The sequence below is a fragment of the Ciconia boyciana genome, chromosome 4 (assembly GCF_034638445.1).
Source record: "Ciconia boyciana chromosome 4, ASM3463844v1, whole genome shotgun sequence".
NCBI lineage: Eukaryota > Metazoa > Chordata > Aves > Ciconiiformes > Ciconiidae > Ciconia > Ciconia boyciana.
Window position 1 is genome coordinate 16,257,875 of NC_132937.1, and position 20,688 is coordinate 16,278,562.

Here is a 20,688-nt window from a genome sequence, read left to right on the forward strand (position 1 = left end):
GGCTAGCTTCAAAAAGGCTGAACAACATCCAGCCACAGACCACAGTGAAAATAATGCAACAGAGATTCTCATATTCAAGTAATGGACTTGTCCACTATATGATAATGGAACATTTCTTTCAAAATCTGCCACATACTTGTATTTCTTTAAGCCTTACAGACACTGAAAAGTAGCTCAGAGCTACCAGGACACTTCCAATGTAGGTGCCCTTTGGCAGGCTTACGTTTGGAAAACACAGCATGAAACAAAAAACTGTTGTGCTCCACCAATGCAGGCAAGACTCTGTGTCTTATGCAGCCAAAAATCTTAACATGGGTGTTAAAAAAATTAGTGGAAAGGAAGGCAATATGTTGGCATACAAGGCTACGGGATGAAGTCGATAGGAAATATTCCCTGTTAGCTCTCTGCATCCAAAACACAGTAGCATTTCACATTGTTGTTTAACTCTCTTGTTAGTGAAGAGTTGCAAGCACTTAGTGAAGCTGAACAATTTTTATGAGCTACATGAACTTCTCTGAATTCTTCCACAGTATTCTTGCTCTTGCTTTCTTGAAGGAAATTTCTTTGCTGTCTCTTGATGCTAAGCCCACTTACCAGCACCTTTTCACCCTTCATCTTTATCTGATGCTGGTCTGTCCAATTTTCTAAGGTATGTTAGAAATGCAGATAGAATATGGGAATAATTAATGCTTGTATTTAAAAAAAATAAAGAGACAAATAAAAAAGACATACACAGACAATTACAATACTTAAAATGAGATTATGATTGGTTTACTAGCTGGTGGCATGGATTGTCATAATCAACCATTCAGTAACAAGCTTAGCTCACTTACATTTAAAAAAAATCAAAACAATACCAAAACCCCAAACCTAAGTTCCAAGAAGTAATTAGAGGGAAAAGAAGGAGGAAAAAATAATTAAGAAAATTAAGTGTCAAAAATACATTGGAGGAATCTTTGTCAATTTTTTTCAGATTTATTTTGGAATAAATGTCAGACATTTTTAATGAGCACCTCTACTGTTTTATTGCAAAATCCACAGAGGAAGCTTTTAAAGCTGTATAAACTACAAAAATACTGAAAGCAAGAAAGGGAGAGACACCAACTGAGATGCTGGAACAAATGTCAGAGGAAGAGAATTTAAACAAACCTGTATCGGCACTCAGTTCATCTAGCAGCCCTTTGGTTCTCCAGGTAGATCCCAAGTCTTGATTTCCTAAAGAACTATTGTGCTCTTGAACTACTGCAGCTGCCAACAGATTGTCCACATTTACCACTTCTGGGTCTGAATTTGTGTCTGATATATCATAATGAGCTACAACTGGAGGTCCACCTGCAGAAGGAGAGAAAAGCAACGCGTATTAGAAGTCAGCATACTGTGAAAGACACCTTTAAAAGTACAAATAATTTGTTTAAGGATTAATGCAATCTCCTACATGAAGCTCAAAGAACTATAAATTATATGAATTATTAAACTTCAGTCAATGAACATAGTCTGATATTACAGAGACATTTTAACCTTTGCATACACAGAAAACACAAATGTAAGAAAAACATGTTTATCAATGTATCAGTTATTTGTGTATTATCTTTTACATTAACACATAAACATCTCCATATCTGACAACATTACATTTACAATCTTAAAAGGATAAAACCTTCAGTTTAAAATAAAAAAAAATAATAAGTTACAGGACATGAAATTTGGCAAGACAAGATATTTATCTAGAGAATTTTACAAAACTCAAGTGACAGCTTACATTACTTTAGGGTTGATTGAATAAAACTAACTTTTTGATATAACTGATCCAGTAATAATAAATTTAACATTAGGCAACTTTACTTTCATAATATTTACCTGTCGAGGACAGGGGAATTTTTCAAAATGGCAATGTTTTTTTGTGTTCTTTTTTATGATCCAGAATAACAAGAAACAAAACTATAATGTGCAGTGATAAATATGCTTTTAATTCAATATGATTACCATATGCATTTTTGGCCACCAAAGTGAAGGGAGAAAGAGAGAGAAAATTGCTTACATGATTCTGAAATCTATTCTTGAGGAATAACAAAAAACTACTTTTAGTCTATTTTGTTAGGATGGACTATTTTCTTTGTGAGGAATGAAAATCACTTATAATTGGAAAGCATGGTAGAAACAGAAGAGGCTCAGAAAAAAAGTCAGATTCAAGACAAGGATTAATGTGGAAGCAAAGAGAGAACAGATAAATATTGTAATTCTGAAAGGATGCACATTTTAACTCAAATGCCTCGTCTCAGCTATAGCTTATCGACTCAGAGTGGATGAAAGTGGTTGGAGTTCCCATTCCCCAAATGTCAGAATCAAAATTTTCTTTGGGCCAAGACTTCATCCACAAAAACAAGTATGAAATAGAGAAAGAGGCTGGGCCAAAGCTCAGCTGCTTTGCTACTGCAATTCTTTAACTCCAAGGAAGTTCTGGCAGTTGAGTGTCTGCAGGACATTTTTGTTATGGGTATGATACATAGAGGGTATAATTTGCATGGGATAATATCAAATAATCATAAACTAATAATGTGTTTAGGAAGATAGGACCTTCAGAATTACGAAATGACTAAAGAAATCTTTAGAAGTCACAAAGAATAAAATGAAAAGACTTTTCAGGAAAGACTGGTTTCTTTTAGGAGTGTTAAGTGCCTGTTAGAAGACAGAAAGACCAGGATGAACTAAAAGTTTCAAATTTAGTTCTCTGGAAAGCTGTTTCTACTGAGGTTTTTAGGGTGGGTTTTTTTGGTTTTGTTTTGGTTTTTTTGCAACTTGGTCCCTGAAACATAATTCAACCCACTATTTTAAGATACACCTATTTTGTGATTAGCAACACACTTCATTAAAGAGTGACCATATTGCTTAAGTCATACTAAAGATCAGTTTTGCAACAAGGTATGAAGAAATTCACAAAATATTTCTGATCAGACCTGCCTCTAAAACAACAATTTCGTAAAACAGTGTTATGTTACAAACTTAAAACAGACCCGACAAAAATAAATGGGTAGTTAAATGCCAATGTATTAAAGACCAAACTGTTCGCAACATGAAACACTGATGATTATGACTGGAAAAGAAGTTGTGATAATTAACTGAAGGGCAATCTTTGTCTTTTTAAAAGGCAATTACAAAATAATGGAATACCAAGTTCAAAATAAAGCTGGCTGATGTTCAGTTAATTATTTGTGAAAGCCAATGATTAAATTACATGCAGAAGTTACACCTGGAGTCAATCATGAGAGGCATGTTTTCTTTCAGTCTTATCATCAGAGTTCAGCGTGAACATATATAAAGTGATCTATAAAAACAAACAGTTGAGTGCAGAAGATACGAGGGTCAAGTACAATATTGACTATTTGACCATTTTTTCAACAGGTTATCTAAAATTTCAGGAGCTATGTACTGTTCCTTCATGTCTTTGTTTCTCTCGCTTCTTACTAAGATCTCCAAAAGCAGAAGCGAAATTTGATTTTAGATAGATGTGTCTACACAAGTAAAATTATATTTGGACAAAAGGCACTAATAGTCTCAAGTCAAAATTGTACCACTCCTACATGTATAATCATGCAAAAATGTATAATAAATGTATATACATGCAGAGTGATATTCTCATCACCTACCCATAGAAATAACTTGTGTGAAAGTCTTCATCAGTAGGAAATACAAGCATAAACTTGTTATCTGTAGCTCCACTCTTGTATCTTCCACACTTCCAAACAGCACACCTTATAACTTAGCTTAAATTTAGTATACATCAAACAGACAAAAATATTTTCAATATAATTTACATACTGTAATTATATTTGTCAGTGTAATAGCCACCAATTTAACAGTCTGGAAAAAACAAGCTGCTATTTACAAAGCAATCACAGCAGAGATCTATTTTTGCTTTTCTCAGCCTTGCCTTTCAGGATCAGATTTGGAAATGAAAGGCCCCTGACACCAGGGTTATCTATACCTATCACCAGTAAATGAGGCCAAGATAACAGCAACGATGCTGCAACAAATCCTAGGATTCCCAGCATGTATAAAATAAGAAATAAGCAATAAATGCCTACATGCATTAAAAAAATATAACATGTATATAAGTTGTAGACAACTACAACTAGATGAAAGTTGCAGCAAAGGCATATTAAAAAAATATTATCTAAAAATCCTTCATTCCCAAAAGCCTGTTTCCTTTTCAGTGCTACAAGGATGGGACAGGAGGGGTTAAATTTGGAAATAAATAATACTTCCCTAGCCAACTACGTGATCATCCGATGATGCCATGCAAAGTGAATGGGTGGTAACAAGAAATAAGGACAACTGGCTTCAGCTAGGAAATAAGTGAAAAAAATGCTTTCAGGTTGAAAAGGTAAAAGGATTAACTACAACCGTAGTTGTAACTTATCACCTTTTCCTTACAATTGAGCCACTCCTCGCAATTACTGACTGCTTTAATTCATTTCTAAAGCAATAAATGCTTGAAGACGAGGCTGAAAGTTAGTAAGTACCAGCAGCAAAATACAGCTGTTGACATTTAATGTTAACAGGGGGAGGGAAAGACTGCCTTTTTTTTTTTTTTTTTTAAGAATTCAGAGGCAGAGGTCATCATGGGAACAGTGTTTCCAAGTGTCCAATTCTCCCTTAATTTACACAGCTCATCAAAACTAATTCCACTCAGGACAACTGAATCAGAAGCCACATGCACAAAAATTCAGGTCTATACATGTCGATTTTTATTTTAAGCTTGTAACATAGAAAATTCAATAATTTCTTATCTGCTAGCCTCTCACATGCTTGTCACAGAGCCGCATCTCAACATCAGTGGTCTAAACTCTGCTATAAGATCCACACTCTTATTATCCCTTAATTCATTATAATGGCAGCACAAGCAAAAAGGGGGAATCAACTGTAAAATTTCACCTGTAAGTTAAAAGCAGCAATCCTAGAAGAAGCATCGTATCTTTGTGCTGCAACAGCTGTGTGTCTCAATGCACAGCAGTACTTTATCATCAGAAACAAAAGATATTAGCTAGCAGAACCTGAATGCGGAACTTAGTCCTTTAAGTCATTATTTCTCTTTAGCTTTCTTAAATTGAGGCACGTAGTGCCAAGCTCATCACCTAAACTCCTTCCCACTGTAGCCAGAGAGGAACTTCAGGTCAAGTAATCTCAGCCTGGAAACTGCAGCCTGGAGCATCATCATCTTCCCTCCTTCCCCAGTAAACAGAAAGAGCTTAGACAACCACCTTAGACAAGGCACCTAACTTTTACACTGCTGAAGTTCAGCAAGATGAATTCCAGCCTTAGGGATGGGATTTAAACTTCACTATATTTTCTCTACAAGTAGTGGAAAAAGACTGAAATCTCCAGAGGACTATCCTGATTGAAATAATTTCAAAATTAAAAGCCTAATTTTGGTGGTCTGAATCACCCTCTGGAGTCATCAGTGTCTTTGCAATGAGGAGACATGGAGCCCTATTTAGGTGTGAATATCACCCTAAGCTTTAACACACACAGAACAGGTACAATAATAATTACAGCACTTTATTCTTATAAAAAGCTTTACATTAGTGGATCTCAGAGCTCTGAGGTGATTATTAACCTCCTTTTGCCTGTGGGGGAAACTGAGGCAAGCAGAGATTTGCAGCTTGCTCAAGGCTAACAAGCAGAGGAGCTCAGCTTTGCTGAAAACAACACTCCCCTCAAATTACTGAGCTATTTTTAACTGGTAAATTATTGAGGAGTTTAAAAATAGTGTTTAGGAATGCTTTCATGAAACATGCAAAAGCTAAAAAGGCAACACACAGAGGCACCCAGGTAATTGCAAGCCCAAGGAGACATGGCTTCTTCCAGCCTCACCTCTGCATCTTCACTGTGAATGTAGGCACTGCTTTGTCTCAATCTCAGTACTCTAAACTAAATTGCATTTATTTTTATATAACAAAAGAAAATACTGAGACATTTTAAAATAATAAGAGATCTAAGAATGCCCTCATTTACTCTTGACACTTAAATTTAAGAGGTGATAACTCCATTTACTTCAAGATTAAGCAAAACATAGAATGGACTTTAATACCTATATAAATGTTAAGATCAGATGATCATTACAGTAATCAAAATAATCATATTCTGTGTGTCAAAACCTAGAAGATTCATCTTAAGTGACTTGCCAAAATAGTTTTACAGTAGACACATCAGTAACTTTGATCCAAACAGAAAGGCCTCATATACAAGACTGCAGGCTGAAATGACAGTCTTTTTGTTTTAGATAAACAAGACAAACCTGGTATTATGTAAAACATGATCCAGAGCTGCAGTTTCATAAAGTATGTGCAGTTCAAATGGCATAAACTAGCTGAATCCTAAAACAATTCCCAAAAGGGGATGGGAAGCAGGAGATCTGTGCTTTATGTTGTTTAGCAACATGAAATGCTTCATTACTATTTTTATTTATTTATTCCAGATTACAGTAGTTACATTTCAAAATTTACAGGGTTAGGCAAAGAATACATTGTAAATACAATAAAAACCAATAGTAGTGTAACAACATTCTCTCTAAAATCATAAAGGGAACAAAAAGTTATCAATGAATCCACTTTCCTCACATTTTCCTTCATTTCACACAGTAAAGCTTTTGTTTGTTTTACCATAATAATAAAATAATAAAATCAAAACAGCATGATCAAATGAGTATCTGTTCTCAGACTGGATCATTTTTAATATATCACATCAAAAGAGATCTCAAAAATTCAAGACTTGCTGATCAACATTCATTCTATCAGGCTTTTTGATGACTAGATGGAAAACACCTTGGATTTGTTTTACCAAATTATATATAAAAGACATAATAAAGTATTTTTCATTGTGCATTAAGCAAAGGCACATGGAACATGGCTGTGTATTGAAAATATAAAGTGCACACCACTTCCTGATATCTCATGACAGGATTTATTTTCCCTGATGCCACCTAATGATTCATTAATTATGGAAGCAGATATATTAGCCAGATCTCTTCCCCAGTTTTACTTGCAAAAGTGTATCAGGAGGGTTTTGGAAACCATCACACCCTACTCTTACATAGCTACGACAGTTAAAAAAAAAATTCCCCTGTAAATACAACTTACACTAGGAAAAGGCAGGCAAACATGCACCCCATATGCACCCCTCCAGAAAACATCACATTTTTGCAAGTACAAACATCTTCAAAAATGTTCCCATGAAAGGGCTGGTACAGCCTTGATGCAAAACTTTTGATGGTCCAGACTAACCCCCTGCTCGATGAGATTTAACAGAGCACTGTGAGATTTAACAGAGCACTTGAAATCGTTGCTAACTTAATAAGCCTATTTTCCATGTGCCTTCATTTTGCTGATCTAACACTATGAGACTAATACAATTTGTGAGAAAGATCGGTTTCCAGCTGCATGTTTTGCAAGGTACTGTCCATCTCTATCAATCAGCCTGAATATGTTAGCTTCTACAGTACAAATTACACAGCACATTTGTTTTAATGCTTCCAAATGTAACTGCAGTGGTCACAGTGCAGACCTTGATTATTTTAAAAACATCTGCTCAACTGTCCTGATTTACACACACTCATCAGGCAAAGACTCCCCTTAAAGTCAGCTGAAGGATTCTCTGACCAAAAACTGCAGAATAAGTTCAAATTCTAATGAGGTGAAATGCTAGCCCCACTGAAATTAGTAGAAATTTTCTACTGGTTTTAATAGGGCTAGGATTTTTTTTAATGCCCTTGAAATATTACTTAAAAAAAAAAGATATTTACAATATGTGGATACAGGAAGAGACAAAATATATTAAGAGAAATCAGTGATAATAAATATATTTCAATTTGTAAAATAACTGCCAAATATAATCCCATTTCACTGAAGTTAAGATTGGTCCTCCAGTCTTCACTCTAGCAGCTCAGTGTTTTTGCAGGATTGTTAGGTTATTCTAAAATACACTGTGAACTTGAGATGTATATTTCTGCCTAAATTATTTTGTCCTAATACTGTTAAAAATAACACTGAAGAGCAGTATATCTGAAAGATTTAAAGATTTTTTTTCCCCTTGCTTAGCTATTTTTTGTGATAGAAACACTGAATAAAGTTTCACTGCCTTTACTTGAATTTACATTGTATATTACCTTCAATTTTTTTTTTCTAAATGAAGCCTGAAAATTCAGGTGTTTTGTTAGAAGCATGTGAAGCAAAACCCCAAACCCTCAGATAAAACGATGTACGAAGGGTGTAATTTCCTACAGATCTTCCTTACCAAACCCCACTCGAGGGAGGGAAGCAGCACAAATGCCTGGGGAAGAACCTGCAGCCAAGCCTGCAAAAACACTGCACACTAAAGCCCCTGGACTTCCCAGGACTACACAGGGTCCAATTCTAGGAGCAGATCCTTTAATTTTTCATTTACTGAACTGTCAGTTTGACCTTTAGCAACATTTAAATTGAGCCTTTATAGAAAGACTTATTTCTTTTGCACTTGCACAAAAAATGCTAATAAAGTAGCTGTTTCACCTGCTACTAAATCCCAACTCTGCAGTCATACAGGTGTTCAATTACTCCCATGCAAACAGCTGCCACTTTGATAACATATAATTCAATATCAAAAATGGCAATATAGAAACTTGAATAAGCCAGCTGGGTTTAAACTGGCACCATCTTCCCTGGAATGACACCAGTCTACACCAGCTGATCTGACTTGATGCATTTACCCTTTCAAAACCATAAGATAAGTAAAATTCTCTTTAAAGAAACTAGAATGTTTCTTTACTCCATTCTGAAGTATAATACCTAGGGCAATTAGAGAAACTCTAAATTATCATCTGTGATTCTCCATGTCTGTGCAAAACTCCTACTGATTTCTCCTCTACTTGTTAAATTTGGTAGTTCTGAAGTAATTTGTTGAGATGCGAGCATAAACATACATTCAAAATGTAACTTTGGGTTGGAAAGTAGAAGACTTTCCTTTGGATAATCTTAAAATAGTCTTAAATAAGGCCAGACTGCTTTAATGAAATACAGAATGAGATTAAAATTTATGTTAAAATTTCAGCTGAAGACATTTTAACTCCCTGAAAGTTTCTAGTCAAAGCCCTTTGAAAATAAAAGCTTATAATGGAAATCATTACAAACTTAACTGCAGCCATATAATATAGCAAAAATATTTCCAGGAGAAAAAAAAAATAATCTGAAGTTATGTATTAGGAATCTGTTTTCTCAAAGAGATACCAAAGGCTGTCACAAACACCTTTAAAATACAGACTCATCACTAGTATTGGTATGTGAAGGTTGGTTTCTTCAGTGCTCTGCATCTTTCAAATTCCCAATACAAAGCAAGAAGAGAGATGCTCCTGTGTAATTGCACAGCCTGCCAAATCCTTCATCAGGTAGGTTATACTACACCTGAACAACAGAATGGTGAGGTTCCCCTCTCAGCTCCCAGGAGAAGCATTGTTCTTCACATGGAAAACGAGCTAATGGACCTGATATTCAACTGTGTAAATCAATGCACATTTTTCATTTCAAAGGAGCTGATTTATGACAGCTGAAGATCTGGCTCCAGTTTTGAGGCAAGTTTTCACTTTCCGAGCAAACAAAATAATATTTACCATTTACAAAACCATTTACAACCATTGGTCTTGCACAGGTATTCTTAACACTAGGTAGCTTTTGTGGGGAAATTAAGTTAAAATTATATCTAATATGAACTATTCCCTCAGTCTTCTGGGTGCCTTGGAATAATTTTATCCTAGAAAGAGTACAGCTTTAAAGTCTGTATGCTCAACCGCTATAATCCTCTGCTTGTTCTTTCACATTCATAGCTACTTGCATTGAAAAAAACAATTAACATAAATGGATAAAAATGTTTGACAGCTTTTAATTTTTGCCTATAGTAACCAAATCCAAATTTTTATCTATTAATACACTGAATGATTTCAATATTTTTAATTGTTTGGGTTTTTTTTTTTTTTCAAAGATTACCTACCTAGGACATTGAAAGTTGGCAGAAATTTCACTGGCTACATCCCTAACAAAGTTATCATCCATTTATGAGATCAGTACATAAGTCTGTTTCAGTCTGAGAGATAAATAAGTTCAGCTGATCTCCTTACGCAATTTGTTTTGAAATACCTAATTGCTCCATATATACTATTTTATAAAAAAGGTTAAGGGCATGCTTACAGACATACTGAGTTAAGTGACTCTCACACATTAAAAGAAACCAGTCACTGCAAAAAGCTGTTTCTGCATGCATGGAAAGACTTGTAAAGTTGTCATGCTTTAAAATATGCTGCTCTTATCGTCATAAAGGTGTGTGTGTGTGTGTGTATATATATATATATATAAAAAAAATCTATGCACACCAGAAGGATCCGATTTTTTTTTTTTATATCAGCAAATAATCTTCCCTGAAGGATCTTAAATTTTAAATGGATGAGGACAAGTTTATTAAATTGCAATCAAACATAAAATAACTCATTTAACTTTTACCTATAGTTAAGTTAAAAATGCACACAATTTCAGATGAGGGAGTTTTCTTACAAGTTCATATCAAAATCTTTGTATCAAAATTATGCATGAAGGTGATCTGTAAATAATTCATTCCAGTACTTAAAAATTATCTCCTGCATAGTCTCTCAAACAGTTACTCTGAAAATAACACAGCTCTCTAACCTCATTTTTTTTTTAATGAAGGCATCACTTACTTAAAAAAAAAGTACCTCTGGGCCAAGAATAATGTTAACACACCAGTGTTAGTATTATACTGATAACAAAAAGCATTTCTTGAGTTCCTGTTACAGGTTTGATCCAAATCTCCATATAAATTGATGGAAAAACTCCCACTGACTTCAAGGAGGAAAAAAAAAATATAATAATCAGACCTACAGAAGATACAGTGGTTATTTCCAACAGGAAGAAAAGGAATTACACTAAAATAATTAGAAAAAAAGTGACTGTGGATTAAAAAGCAAAATAACAGAGCTAAGAGAGACATATAGTGTTCTCTTTACTTAAACTATGTCTATGCAAAGACTTCCAATTTCCATTATTAGAATTTTAATTTGAATTAGAAACTTTTAGCAAGTTCTAACTGATGATAAATATACATTTTTGGTAGCTACGGAGAAGTTACTTCACATGAAGAAAGGTCTTAACGGAGAGGTAACCAAAAAAGAAATCCCTGTGTGTAGTGATAATAGTAAGAATTAAATAGAGATTTCTAATATATAGTTTAAATTACTCCTACTTTAAACATCACAGTTTCAAGCCTGCCTACTCAGGATAACTATCAGTATAAAAAAAATCCACACAATAGCAAGTTATTGTATTATTTAAATGAAACTAATGTTCCGGCATTTCCCTATCACAAGTAAATAATGATTTCAGAGGCATTCAGATGTGGTTCAGAAGAGGCTCTTGCCATCTCACCCAGACCAACAACCCATACCTTCAGACCACCACAGCGTTTACTAATCTGACTGTCAAGCCTTCCTTTAAATTCCTGTGCCAAGACTCAATCCATCTACCGACAGCTGCTTATCTTAGGACTGATACGACTATTTTTATTCCAGCATGAAGGATGCAGTTTGATCGTATATACAGAAGGAAGCAGCAGTGCTTTGTGTGCACAGGTCATGCATGCACACACAGTTGGGTGTGATTCATCTCACCTAACTTTTGGCTAAAGTTATCTATTCTAAACTGTTTATAAGGGAGGTTTAGACAACTAATGGAAGAGAAAGACACTGCCAGGAGGTATCCTTATCTCTTCCCATTGGCTCAAAAGGAGATTCACAGAACAGCAAACTATAAACCTAAAATTAGAGGAGATTACTTCCACCCAAACCGAACACATATATATGTATACATGTGTGTATTTGTGCATACAATATAAGACAGCTGCTTCCCTAAATATGCCATGTGCAACACAGCAGTGACATTAATAAAAACTCTGGACAGAAAAGGAACTACTAAATGGGAGACAAAAAAAAAAATCAGTTGTGCACATTTGTTATATATAGCTAAATCTTTAGGGTAAACTTATTACTTCTGCATAAAAAGGAAGAAGAAAAAACTTGTGTGACATGTTCAAGCTGCAAAACTTGGGAGTAAACAGATAGTTAAGGAAATGTTACAGGTCTGTATCTAGTCTGGCTCTCTAGGGTACTTTACATCTTTAAATATAAAACTTATTTCCTTATATAAATGTTTTAACATGCAAAAAGAGCATTTGGATGAATACTCTGAATGCTCCTGTTGTAACAAACATAGCTCTACTGATTTTGGGGTATCTAAACAAGGATTCTAAGTTATATTTTCCCAAGTTTGGTGATGAAAGCTTAGGATGGTTCCCCCAAACACCTTTAAAGATATTTGTATCTGTGTGCTGGCACATGCACATGGGTATACTGTGGGTTTTTTTTTTTAACTACATATATATTCTCTATAAATCAAAAAAAAAACCAAACAAAACACCATGGTAATAAAACCCCGAAGAGAAAAACAAAACAAACATATACGAAGAAAAAAGGAAACCTTGTTTTTAGCATAATCCAAAGTAACACCAAGATTGCAAAGACTGGATTTTAAGTTTATGACTGATTCAGATCAGGCTCTGCAATATTCCCATTCTCTGGAAAGATAGGTGGAAAATTGTTATTAAAAGTCGCTGGAAACTCTAGCGTAGCATCAACATTTTGATAGCCCACGTAAGAATTAAACGACTGCTGTGGAAGTACTTGGCTATCAGGCATCTGTATGAAAGCCCCTGACTGTGTGGTAGGGGGGATTCTTTGGCCAACTAGTTGAATTTTAGGTTCCCTGGGCTCCAGTTGTTGCTTGCTTTCTTCATCCGTGTCAAGACGGGTTAGCTTTTCTATCCACATGCGAAATTTCTCCTCTGTCTGCCTCTGCATCTCGGCAAAGCAGTTCATAGCCTCTTCCAGGACATTGCCTATGCAGTTCCTATCCCACACGGTGCCCCTGTCAAGCAATCCTGGAATTTCCCTGGTCGCTCCTCCAGATCCCCCAGCACGACTGAAGCCAGCTTTAAAGACATTGAGGCCATTTGATAAGACATCATTAAGTAAGAACATAATATTGTTTATTAAGGCATGTTAACTCAGGAAAACAAACTTTTCTAATTGTGTTCCTTGGATATGACAACAGGGGAGGAATTAGCAAATATTAACCAACAGTATTACCGTCAAAAAAAACCCAAAAAAACAACCCCACAACATTTTACACTCACTGAGGTTATAATAGAAATTTTGGCTTCAAAATTATTTTTATTCTAGAATTCTCAGACAATTCTGTCACAAAGGTCTTTTTTTTCTTATAAACCAAATTAGTCCAATTTCCTTGCAATTTCTGTTTTGAATTCAACTGAAGGTGTCAAAAACATTATACAATAACATGTTTAGTTCTGTTACACTGTGATCCAAAATATTACTGTTTAACTGGTAAACCTGAAAAATTATGTGTATTTTACTTACATACTTGAACCCTTTTATAATGGACTGTTAAACGTAGACAAAACTGTACACAAGATAACAGAGATAAAGGCTGATATAGTGATTGCAGCATCTAAAGTAGCCAAGCCCAAAGCTCTTGGTCTAATTTTGGAAAACACACTACACACCAATGAAGAGAATACACAACACAAACACATACACACAAACACAAAAAGATATGTGAATGCTATGCTATACATGAGGTGAAAGCAACCTCTGTTAGGTCTGACGGACACAGCTACATCGCAGGGGTAATCCACATGACACGCAGGAGTGATCAACCTCACACCAACTCGACGCATGCCCTTCATCGCACCAGCCACCGGCTGTGCAGCATTTCTAGCGTTACTTCTAGCCAAGGCAGAAAACAGACAGGGCATAGTTAGAAGGAAATTGTTCTCCTTCCTTCTATCCATCAAAAATATGGTTAAAATGACTGGCTTTGGGATTATCAGGAAGAGCTTTAGCAGCAAGAAGAGAAGGCCATCCTCATTATCTTACTCTACATATCAATAAGGCAGTGCTATCTATATTTTTAAGTTTAGAGTTCACTCAGGAATCCTCTAGGAAGCAATAAAAGCCCAAGAAAACGAGGCTCTGTACCTGTTTGATGAATAATAAACAATACGTGCATGCTGTTGGAACACACAAACCTTACCTAAGGTAATTCCAAAACAAGAAAAGCATCACATTAAACTACACAAAGCAGCTACAGGACCTGACAATTTAATATGTAAACATAAAACTTGTGGGATCCTCCAGCTTAAGAATAATAGAAAATATCCTAAGAATGACAGAAATCATTGCACAACCTAAGCAAATATTTACTAATAAAAACATAAGGCACTAAATATTTATTGGGATTTCATTGTGTACATGAAATTACAGTATTACTTAAGACATTATTTTTAGGAGCTATTTAAATGAGGTATACATAAGTCCTTCAGTAACAGCTAAACAAAGCCTAGAATTATTCTCTTATTTCTGAGCAGTAGCAATGTTATCCATCGGGGGCCAAAAACCTTCTATTAAAACCTTGACTTTTCAAGTCTTCTCTCCCATCTGTTTACCTATCAGGCAGGCTGGAAATTCAGCATTCAGGTCCTCTGCTCAAAAATAAATTACTTTATAGTAACTAATTTACATCCCTCCAACTGCATTTTAACTAAAAGTAATTAAGTAAAATGGTACCTTTTTCCTAAAACATGGTTCCTTTTGTATATTCAATGTCTTTCCTCCCTGAAAGAAATATTTCTTCTGTTCATATACTCCTAGTGTTGAACATCCAATATGATTCTGTTTATTTATCTTTAGTCAGGGATCTTATCCTAAGACCAACTAAATGGCAGTCTTTCTGATTTCCACAGGCTTACAATCAGACACCTTTAAGTAACGTTGAGTAAGTTTTAACTGCAATTTAAATAAAAACTATTGATGGTGATATGTGAGACAATCTAGCTAGGCTTTTAAAGTTAAGAATGAACTAGCATGGTCAAAGTTGACAAAATTGTTTTGTAAACTGAAGAGACTATGTATTGAAATACATATTACCCTGCAATACTATTTTTAAAAGGCGTCATTCACAGTATATCTTCAATTCACAGTAGCAGCAAATCAATGTTTCAAATGCTTCCTTATTCAATCCTTCAATCCTTATTCCTTCCTTCAAGCCTTATTCAATCTTTTCTTTACCGGTGGCCTTCAGGGTTAAAAAGAAAATCAAGCCTAGAAATGTATTTTTATCATATTAAAAATGCTAGCACATTTATCTAATTGGTCCCTTTGCTATCTGTAAACTTACGGCTCTATAGTTTTTGAAGTTACACCAAGTTAAAAGGCAAAGAAATTTGCAATCACAAAGGGGTCAGAATCCAAGACTCATACCTTATTTTCAAGACTATACCTCCTGCAAAACAGCACCTAAGAAATGCCCCAACACTGTCTCTTTATGGGATCTATTAAGTACTACCTAAATAATAACCAAATCCAAAGTCATTTAATTTAGGAAGTCTGACAACGTAACGATTTAAGAAGATATGCCACATCTTCATTCTAATTAGCAATGGTGGATTCCTCCATGTCGTTATGCTATCCGACATTTCCAAATGAGTATTTTACTGAAAATCACTCTTAACAAATGCTTTTTTTCCCCGTTCTTATATAATTGTCATTCTGAGTCACTTCAACCAAATTCATCCCTTGCAAGATGCTTCATCCAAGGTCTATGCACAATTCTTAGGAGGAAGTAACCTGGCTGAGAGTCCCTCGCACGCATTGTTTTCCTCTCTTTGGATTTCTACATATTAAAACCCCTTTTCTTCCTTTTTAAAGCACGAGCTGGAACACCTTTTTTAACATCAATAATCAAACTTTTCAACAGATTTCTTTGAAAGCCTAAAACATGAGTCACCCCTATTTAAATTCAGATTTTTCTGAGTTGTAGAAAGCACAATGGTGGTGAAATGCCCACTTTTTTGTATTATATTTGAATTTTTTTAAACCCCCTTCCTTCTTCAAAGAAAAGTGTTTACACAGAAATAAATATCAATTCCCAGACTTGCTCTCATGCCAATTTCATTCAGAGTTAATTGGCATGGTCAAATTTGAAATTGTTTAGAGGAAAAATTTTCAACAGCAGCAGGTCTAGCAGAACCTATTTCAGGACTCAAAGATCATCCTCTTATGCTGTGAATGCTATCTGGTGTTTAAGAATGGTAAAATCCTAAATGCCAACAGAGAGGCTCAATCATTAAAAGATAAGAAATGGTTCCTCATCTGCAATAATTAAAAAGTCATGGTATTCCCTGAATTAAAGAGCCCAAGATTATGACTGCTCGGGTCAGTGAAAAGATTCTCAGTAGCATCCATGAAGTTTAGATTGAACCTGTATTTTCAGGTATAAATTAACACCATATAATATATTCAAAATAACACATCATATTATGCTTAGCTCCTACTGAGCTCACAATGTTTGTATTGAAGTCTTACCAGTAAGACCTCAACTCTTTATTCTTCAATCTTTGTTGAGAAGAAAAACAAGCCTCCCGGTATTTTAATCCACATTACATTTGAGTTCAGCAGAGAGAACTGACTCTCTATTGCTCTCACAACTGCTCTGTTCATAACTTGGGTGCACACACAAAGTGAAGCTAATAACACTACAGATGTTCATGGCATTATGTATTTCACTAAACATTTTCCTTACCTTACTAATTTAGTCAAACATATTTCAGAACCAGTCATGTGGATGGTTTGAAAAAAATAACTGCACTATTAAAATGGAAGAGGTTTAGTAACATGACACGAAAGACTACTACTGTATTCTCAAATGTGGCATTTAAAATTTTCAGACCACACACAAGTGAACTGTCTTCTGTAATGCTACATGTGTCAACAGAAGGTTAAGAACCAGAGTATGTACAACCTTTGTACATGAAGGCCACATTAACTGTCACTAAAAATTTTAGAGCATCTCTGTCAGCAAAGCTATTTTTCAGACAACAGACATTTGAAAATCAGTCCCAATAATACGCTATGTTGAGACAGTAACCAACACTACAGCTGAAGTATCCAAATACAGTAAGACTAAGGGGAACACAGGCTACCTTGTAAAACCCTTCTGCATCAATGTGTACAGACTTTTTTCAAAAGTAAAAGCAAAAGTTTTTCCATGCTTATGACCTTCTAACAGGTGCACTGCAGTTTCTTGACACTCAAGTTGAAGTATCAAGCTTTTAGTTCAAGTCTTAGCTTTTGACTGTGTGCAGAGGACACTCATGGCCTGAATTTCCAGTAATGCTTTTTGATACCCTGTTTTATTTTCTAACTATGTGTTCATTCCCTAAATTTTGAGGATATTCACAGTGAAATCTAAGTGCACTAAAATGGCTTTCTAGTCAAAAAAATAATTCAAGTTAAGCACTTTGCCAGTTCCAAGAAGAGGGATCGCAGATGGCATGTGAACCTACCACTGCGACGGAGAGCTGGGAGTCCTACTCAAACTCACAGCTCCACTGCATCTGTTAAGACCACAACGTTTCATTAACCCACAAGTAGCACAGGATGCATTTTTGGCCAACCTTGTCCTTATCTCTATAGAAAATATTTTTCTCTTGTACTTGGAGACAGTTTCCCACAAACCAAAGCCGTTTCTATTTAAAGGAAAACCACAATGTGGCAGGTATGCATTGCACCTAATTCCAAAAGGACAGCTCAGAAGTTTTAATGTCTTAAATGTAATTTAGTATCAAGCAGATGATACAGGCTATGAAATAAAAATGAAGGTCACTGTTCCTCAGGATGGTTTTTACACTCCCACATTTTGCATCGCAGGTAAAATTGGGCCTTGGTATAATCATCACTAAATCATCAAGCTCTTTCATGCGCTGCAATGGGACCTTTTCACTGCAAGCATCTCACGGTTAAGGCTGAGAGCTCAAATACAGAAGAGCCTAGTGACACAGAAAAAGTACCCTAGAGTGGTTTCAGGTCTCCACAATGGAAGTCAGAAATCTAGACAGATCTGAAAATACCATGTGGTGCCTTTCTGGGTCACAAGGGACTTTTATGATTTTAAAAAAAGAATATAACCCGGGGGATTTATTGTGTGTGTTTTGGGGTTTTTTAGGAGTGGGGAGGAACGTGCCCCAAAACTCAATGAAATAGACTTCTTCAACAGGCTTTAAATCAGGCTTTAGTTGCCTAGCAAAATGTAAATATAGTAAATAAAAAGGCACAAAACTATGAAAGCTAGAAGTTTGACTAACTACTAAATTGGTAAAAATAATTTTAGAATTTCTATTAAAAGTTTACTACACAATAATTCTAGGAGGACTATGCCTTTCCCAGATTTTCTAATAATAAACAAACTTCCTTTGTGCAACCTGCTTCCTAGCAATATGTGGGAAAAATGCCAGTTCTCGTGGTGACAGAATCATTCACCATAATCAAGTCAGTTAAAACACAGTTATTGGTAAAATCTGCTGCAAATATTTTAAATAATTCATCTAGCAAACATTAGTTCAGCAACGTAAGACTAATTATTGCAGTTTTCCTTTAAATGTTCTTGCCCTACGTAAGCTGATATTTATCTCAAAAAAAAAATCTTCTAGCACAAGAGGCAAAAAGGCATGCAACCCAGTAAAAATTGGCAAGCCCAAAAGTTTATTTTGATGTGATTTTATTTTGATTGCCATATGAAGATTGCCATATGATGACGGTTCTATGGTATAATATGCTGCAAGAATAATTAACATAAAATCCTGTCCACGGCACTTGGGCTAATAAAATAACAAAGACTCAGCAGACAAAAACTTGAAGAATTCATCTTTCTTTTGCTAATAAAATCACAAGGAGGCCCCTATAATTTGCTGCCTCCAATCTTAACATAGATGTGTCAGAAAATTTGAAGTATAGAAATTATAGAACCTTATGACACAGGAAAATGGTAACAGCTTTGTCTAAAATGTTGAAAATTTAGGTGTGGATATAGCTTGGGCACCTGTGTAAACAAATTCATATTTATAACCTAAAATAGGTGACCAGCTGCAATCTGCAAGAATTTACAATAAGGCTAAGTAGGTTTGTCATGCACTGAAACATAAAGCTGAAAGCACAGCATAAGTGCAATAATGAACAGGGCCTTACTATAACACGGGCAAGAGGTCTGCCATGTTATTTCCAACACAGCTGCTGAGCTGTGGTCTTAATATATTAAAGCAAAGCTGGCCACTTATTTTAAGAATTTATTTGTTAGATAATCACCATCTAATGGGATTTGACAGCACTGATAGGAGTTCATATAGGTTTACAAGGGAAAAGATCTGAAAATTCCAAAATTCAAAGATAGTCCTTCCTCCAATTTACCATTTCTATGCTTTGTTGGTGTGCAAAAGTGCACTGAAACCTCAGAACAGATTTTTTAAATTTGCCCATGTCTTGTTAATATACTGCAGTCTTCAAATTTACACAGAGCTGCAGTTCTCCTGGTTTTTCTCAAGTGTCACTCATCTAATTTAGCATGACAGCTGAGAAACGATGTCAGATGCGTTACAGTTCAGTTTAAAAAACATCCTCTACCTGGTATCTCTGCAGTGATTGTCTTGCTGCTCCCTGAAACCTCTTCATCATCATCTGATGAACTTGTGCTCGAGTCACATGTCAGGTCACTATCACTGGTACTGCTGTCCTGCAGCAGGTTGTACTTCTTGCGAGCAGCTGCCTCCCGTTTCTGTCTTAACAGCCGGATTCTTTCTTTGTGCTTTTGGCTTCGATGACCTTTTACCTTGGTAACTCGACCATTCTGCTTATCACTAGACTGTCGGTTTTTCTTGGCAGCCATCGTTGAAGTTTCACTTTCAGACCTGGATCGCCTGGATTTCCTCCCAACTGCAGCCCCAGACACTGCAGAAGGGTCTCCCTCTACAGCAGCTTCAGCTTGACAGGGCTCATTCTCTTCTGTGGAAGACAATGTATCTGAGTCAGCCAAATGCCCACTGGAAGAAGGGGAAAGCATGCAATGATTAGAAGAGTCACTCTCGTAAACTCGACCATCTGTTGGCTTATCGCTCTCTGTAGATGCTAGCTGAGACTCTGAGGAGTCTCGCCTTAGTTCCATCAGTAAGCAAGGCATTGAAGAGAGCACCACAGAGTCTGCTGCAGTGGGCACGTTGTCTTTCTGAGTTTGTGTCTCCAGTTCTATAGGTCCGTCTTCATCAGGAGCAGTCTCTTGCTTTTCAGAAGTCTTTGGTGGAACTTCTGAATCAACAAGTTCTTCTGCTTTTCCCACTGCCTCCATCTTCATTTCAGAACACCAAGGTCCTCCTGGTCTCAAAGCATGGAGCACGCGGTCTGGAAGACTGGGTGAACTAGATACAGACTTCAGCAATACAGCAGCCTGCACAAGAACAGAACAGTAAGAATAATTTATCCAAATAACTCACTCAATCCTGTTCTTCACAGTATTACCTAAACAACTCATTGCTTTCAATTGCAGACAGTATGGTTCGGTATCGTATTGGTTTTCTTCATTTACTTTTTCCTAGTGAACTTATCCTGTTACACCAAACTATCCTTCCTTTTACACACCCATTAAAGATGGTACTGGAATCACATTAAACATGGTTCACCTCATGAGAATAATCAAA

General features: G+C 35.8%; 1 protein-coding gene across 8 annotated transcripts in view; it reads right to left on the reverse strand.

Annotated features, from left to right (window-relative positions):
* The window catches only part of ARK2N (arkadia (RNF111) N-terminal like PKA signaling regulator 2N), a 37,058-nt gene extending 16,620 nt beyond the window's left edge, over nucleotides 1–20,438 (reverse strand). For 7 of the 8 annotated variants that reach the window (XR_012042014.1, XR_012042011.1, XR_012042013.1 and 4 more), the window contains exons 1-2: nucleotides 19,622–20,438; nucleotides 1,150–1,332 (exon numbers count right to left, since the gene is read on the reverse strand). Coding sequence is in view for 2 of the 8 variants with exons in the window: in XM_072858789.1 (XP_072714890.1) it covers nucleotides 1,150–1,332; nucleotides 19,622–20,345 (907 nt within the window). In the remaining 6 variants the exon portion in view is untranslated. Of the gene's footprint in view, nucleotides 1–1,149; nucleotides 1,333–12,486; nucleotides 13,078–19,621 lie in introns of those variants that run through there. The other variant, XM_072858790.1, reaches the window with a different exon arrangement.
* Between the last annotated feature and the right edge of the window lie 250 nt (nucleotides 20,439–20,688).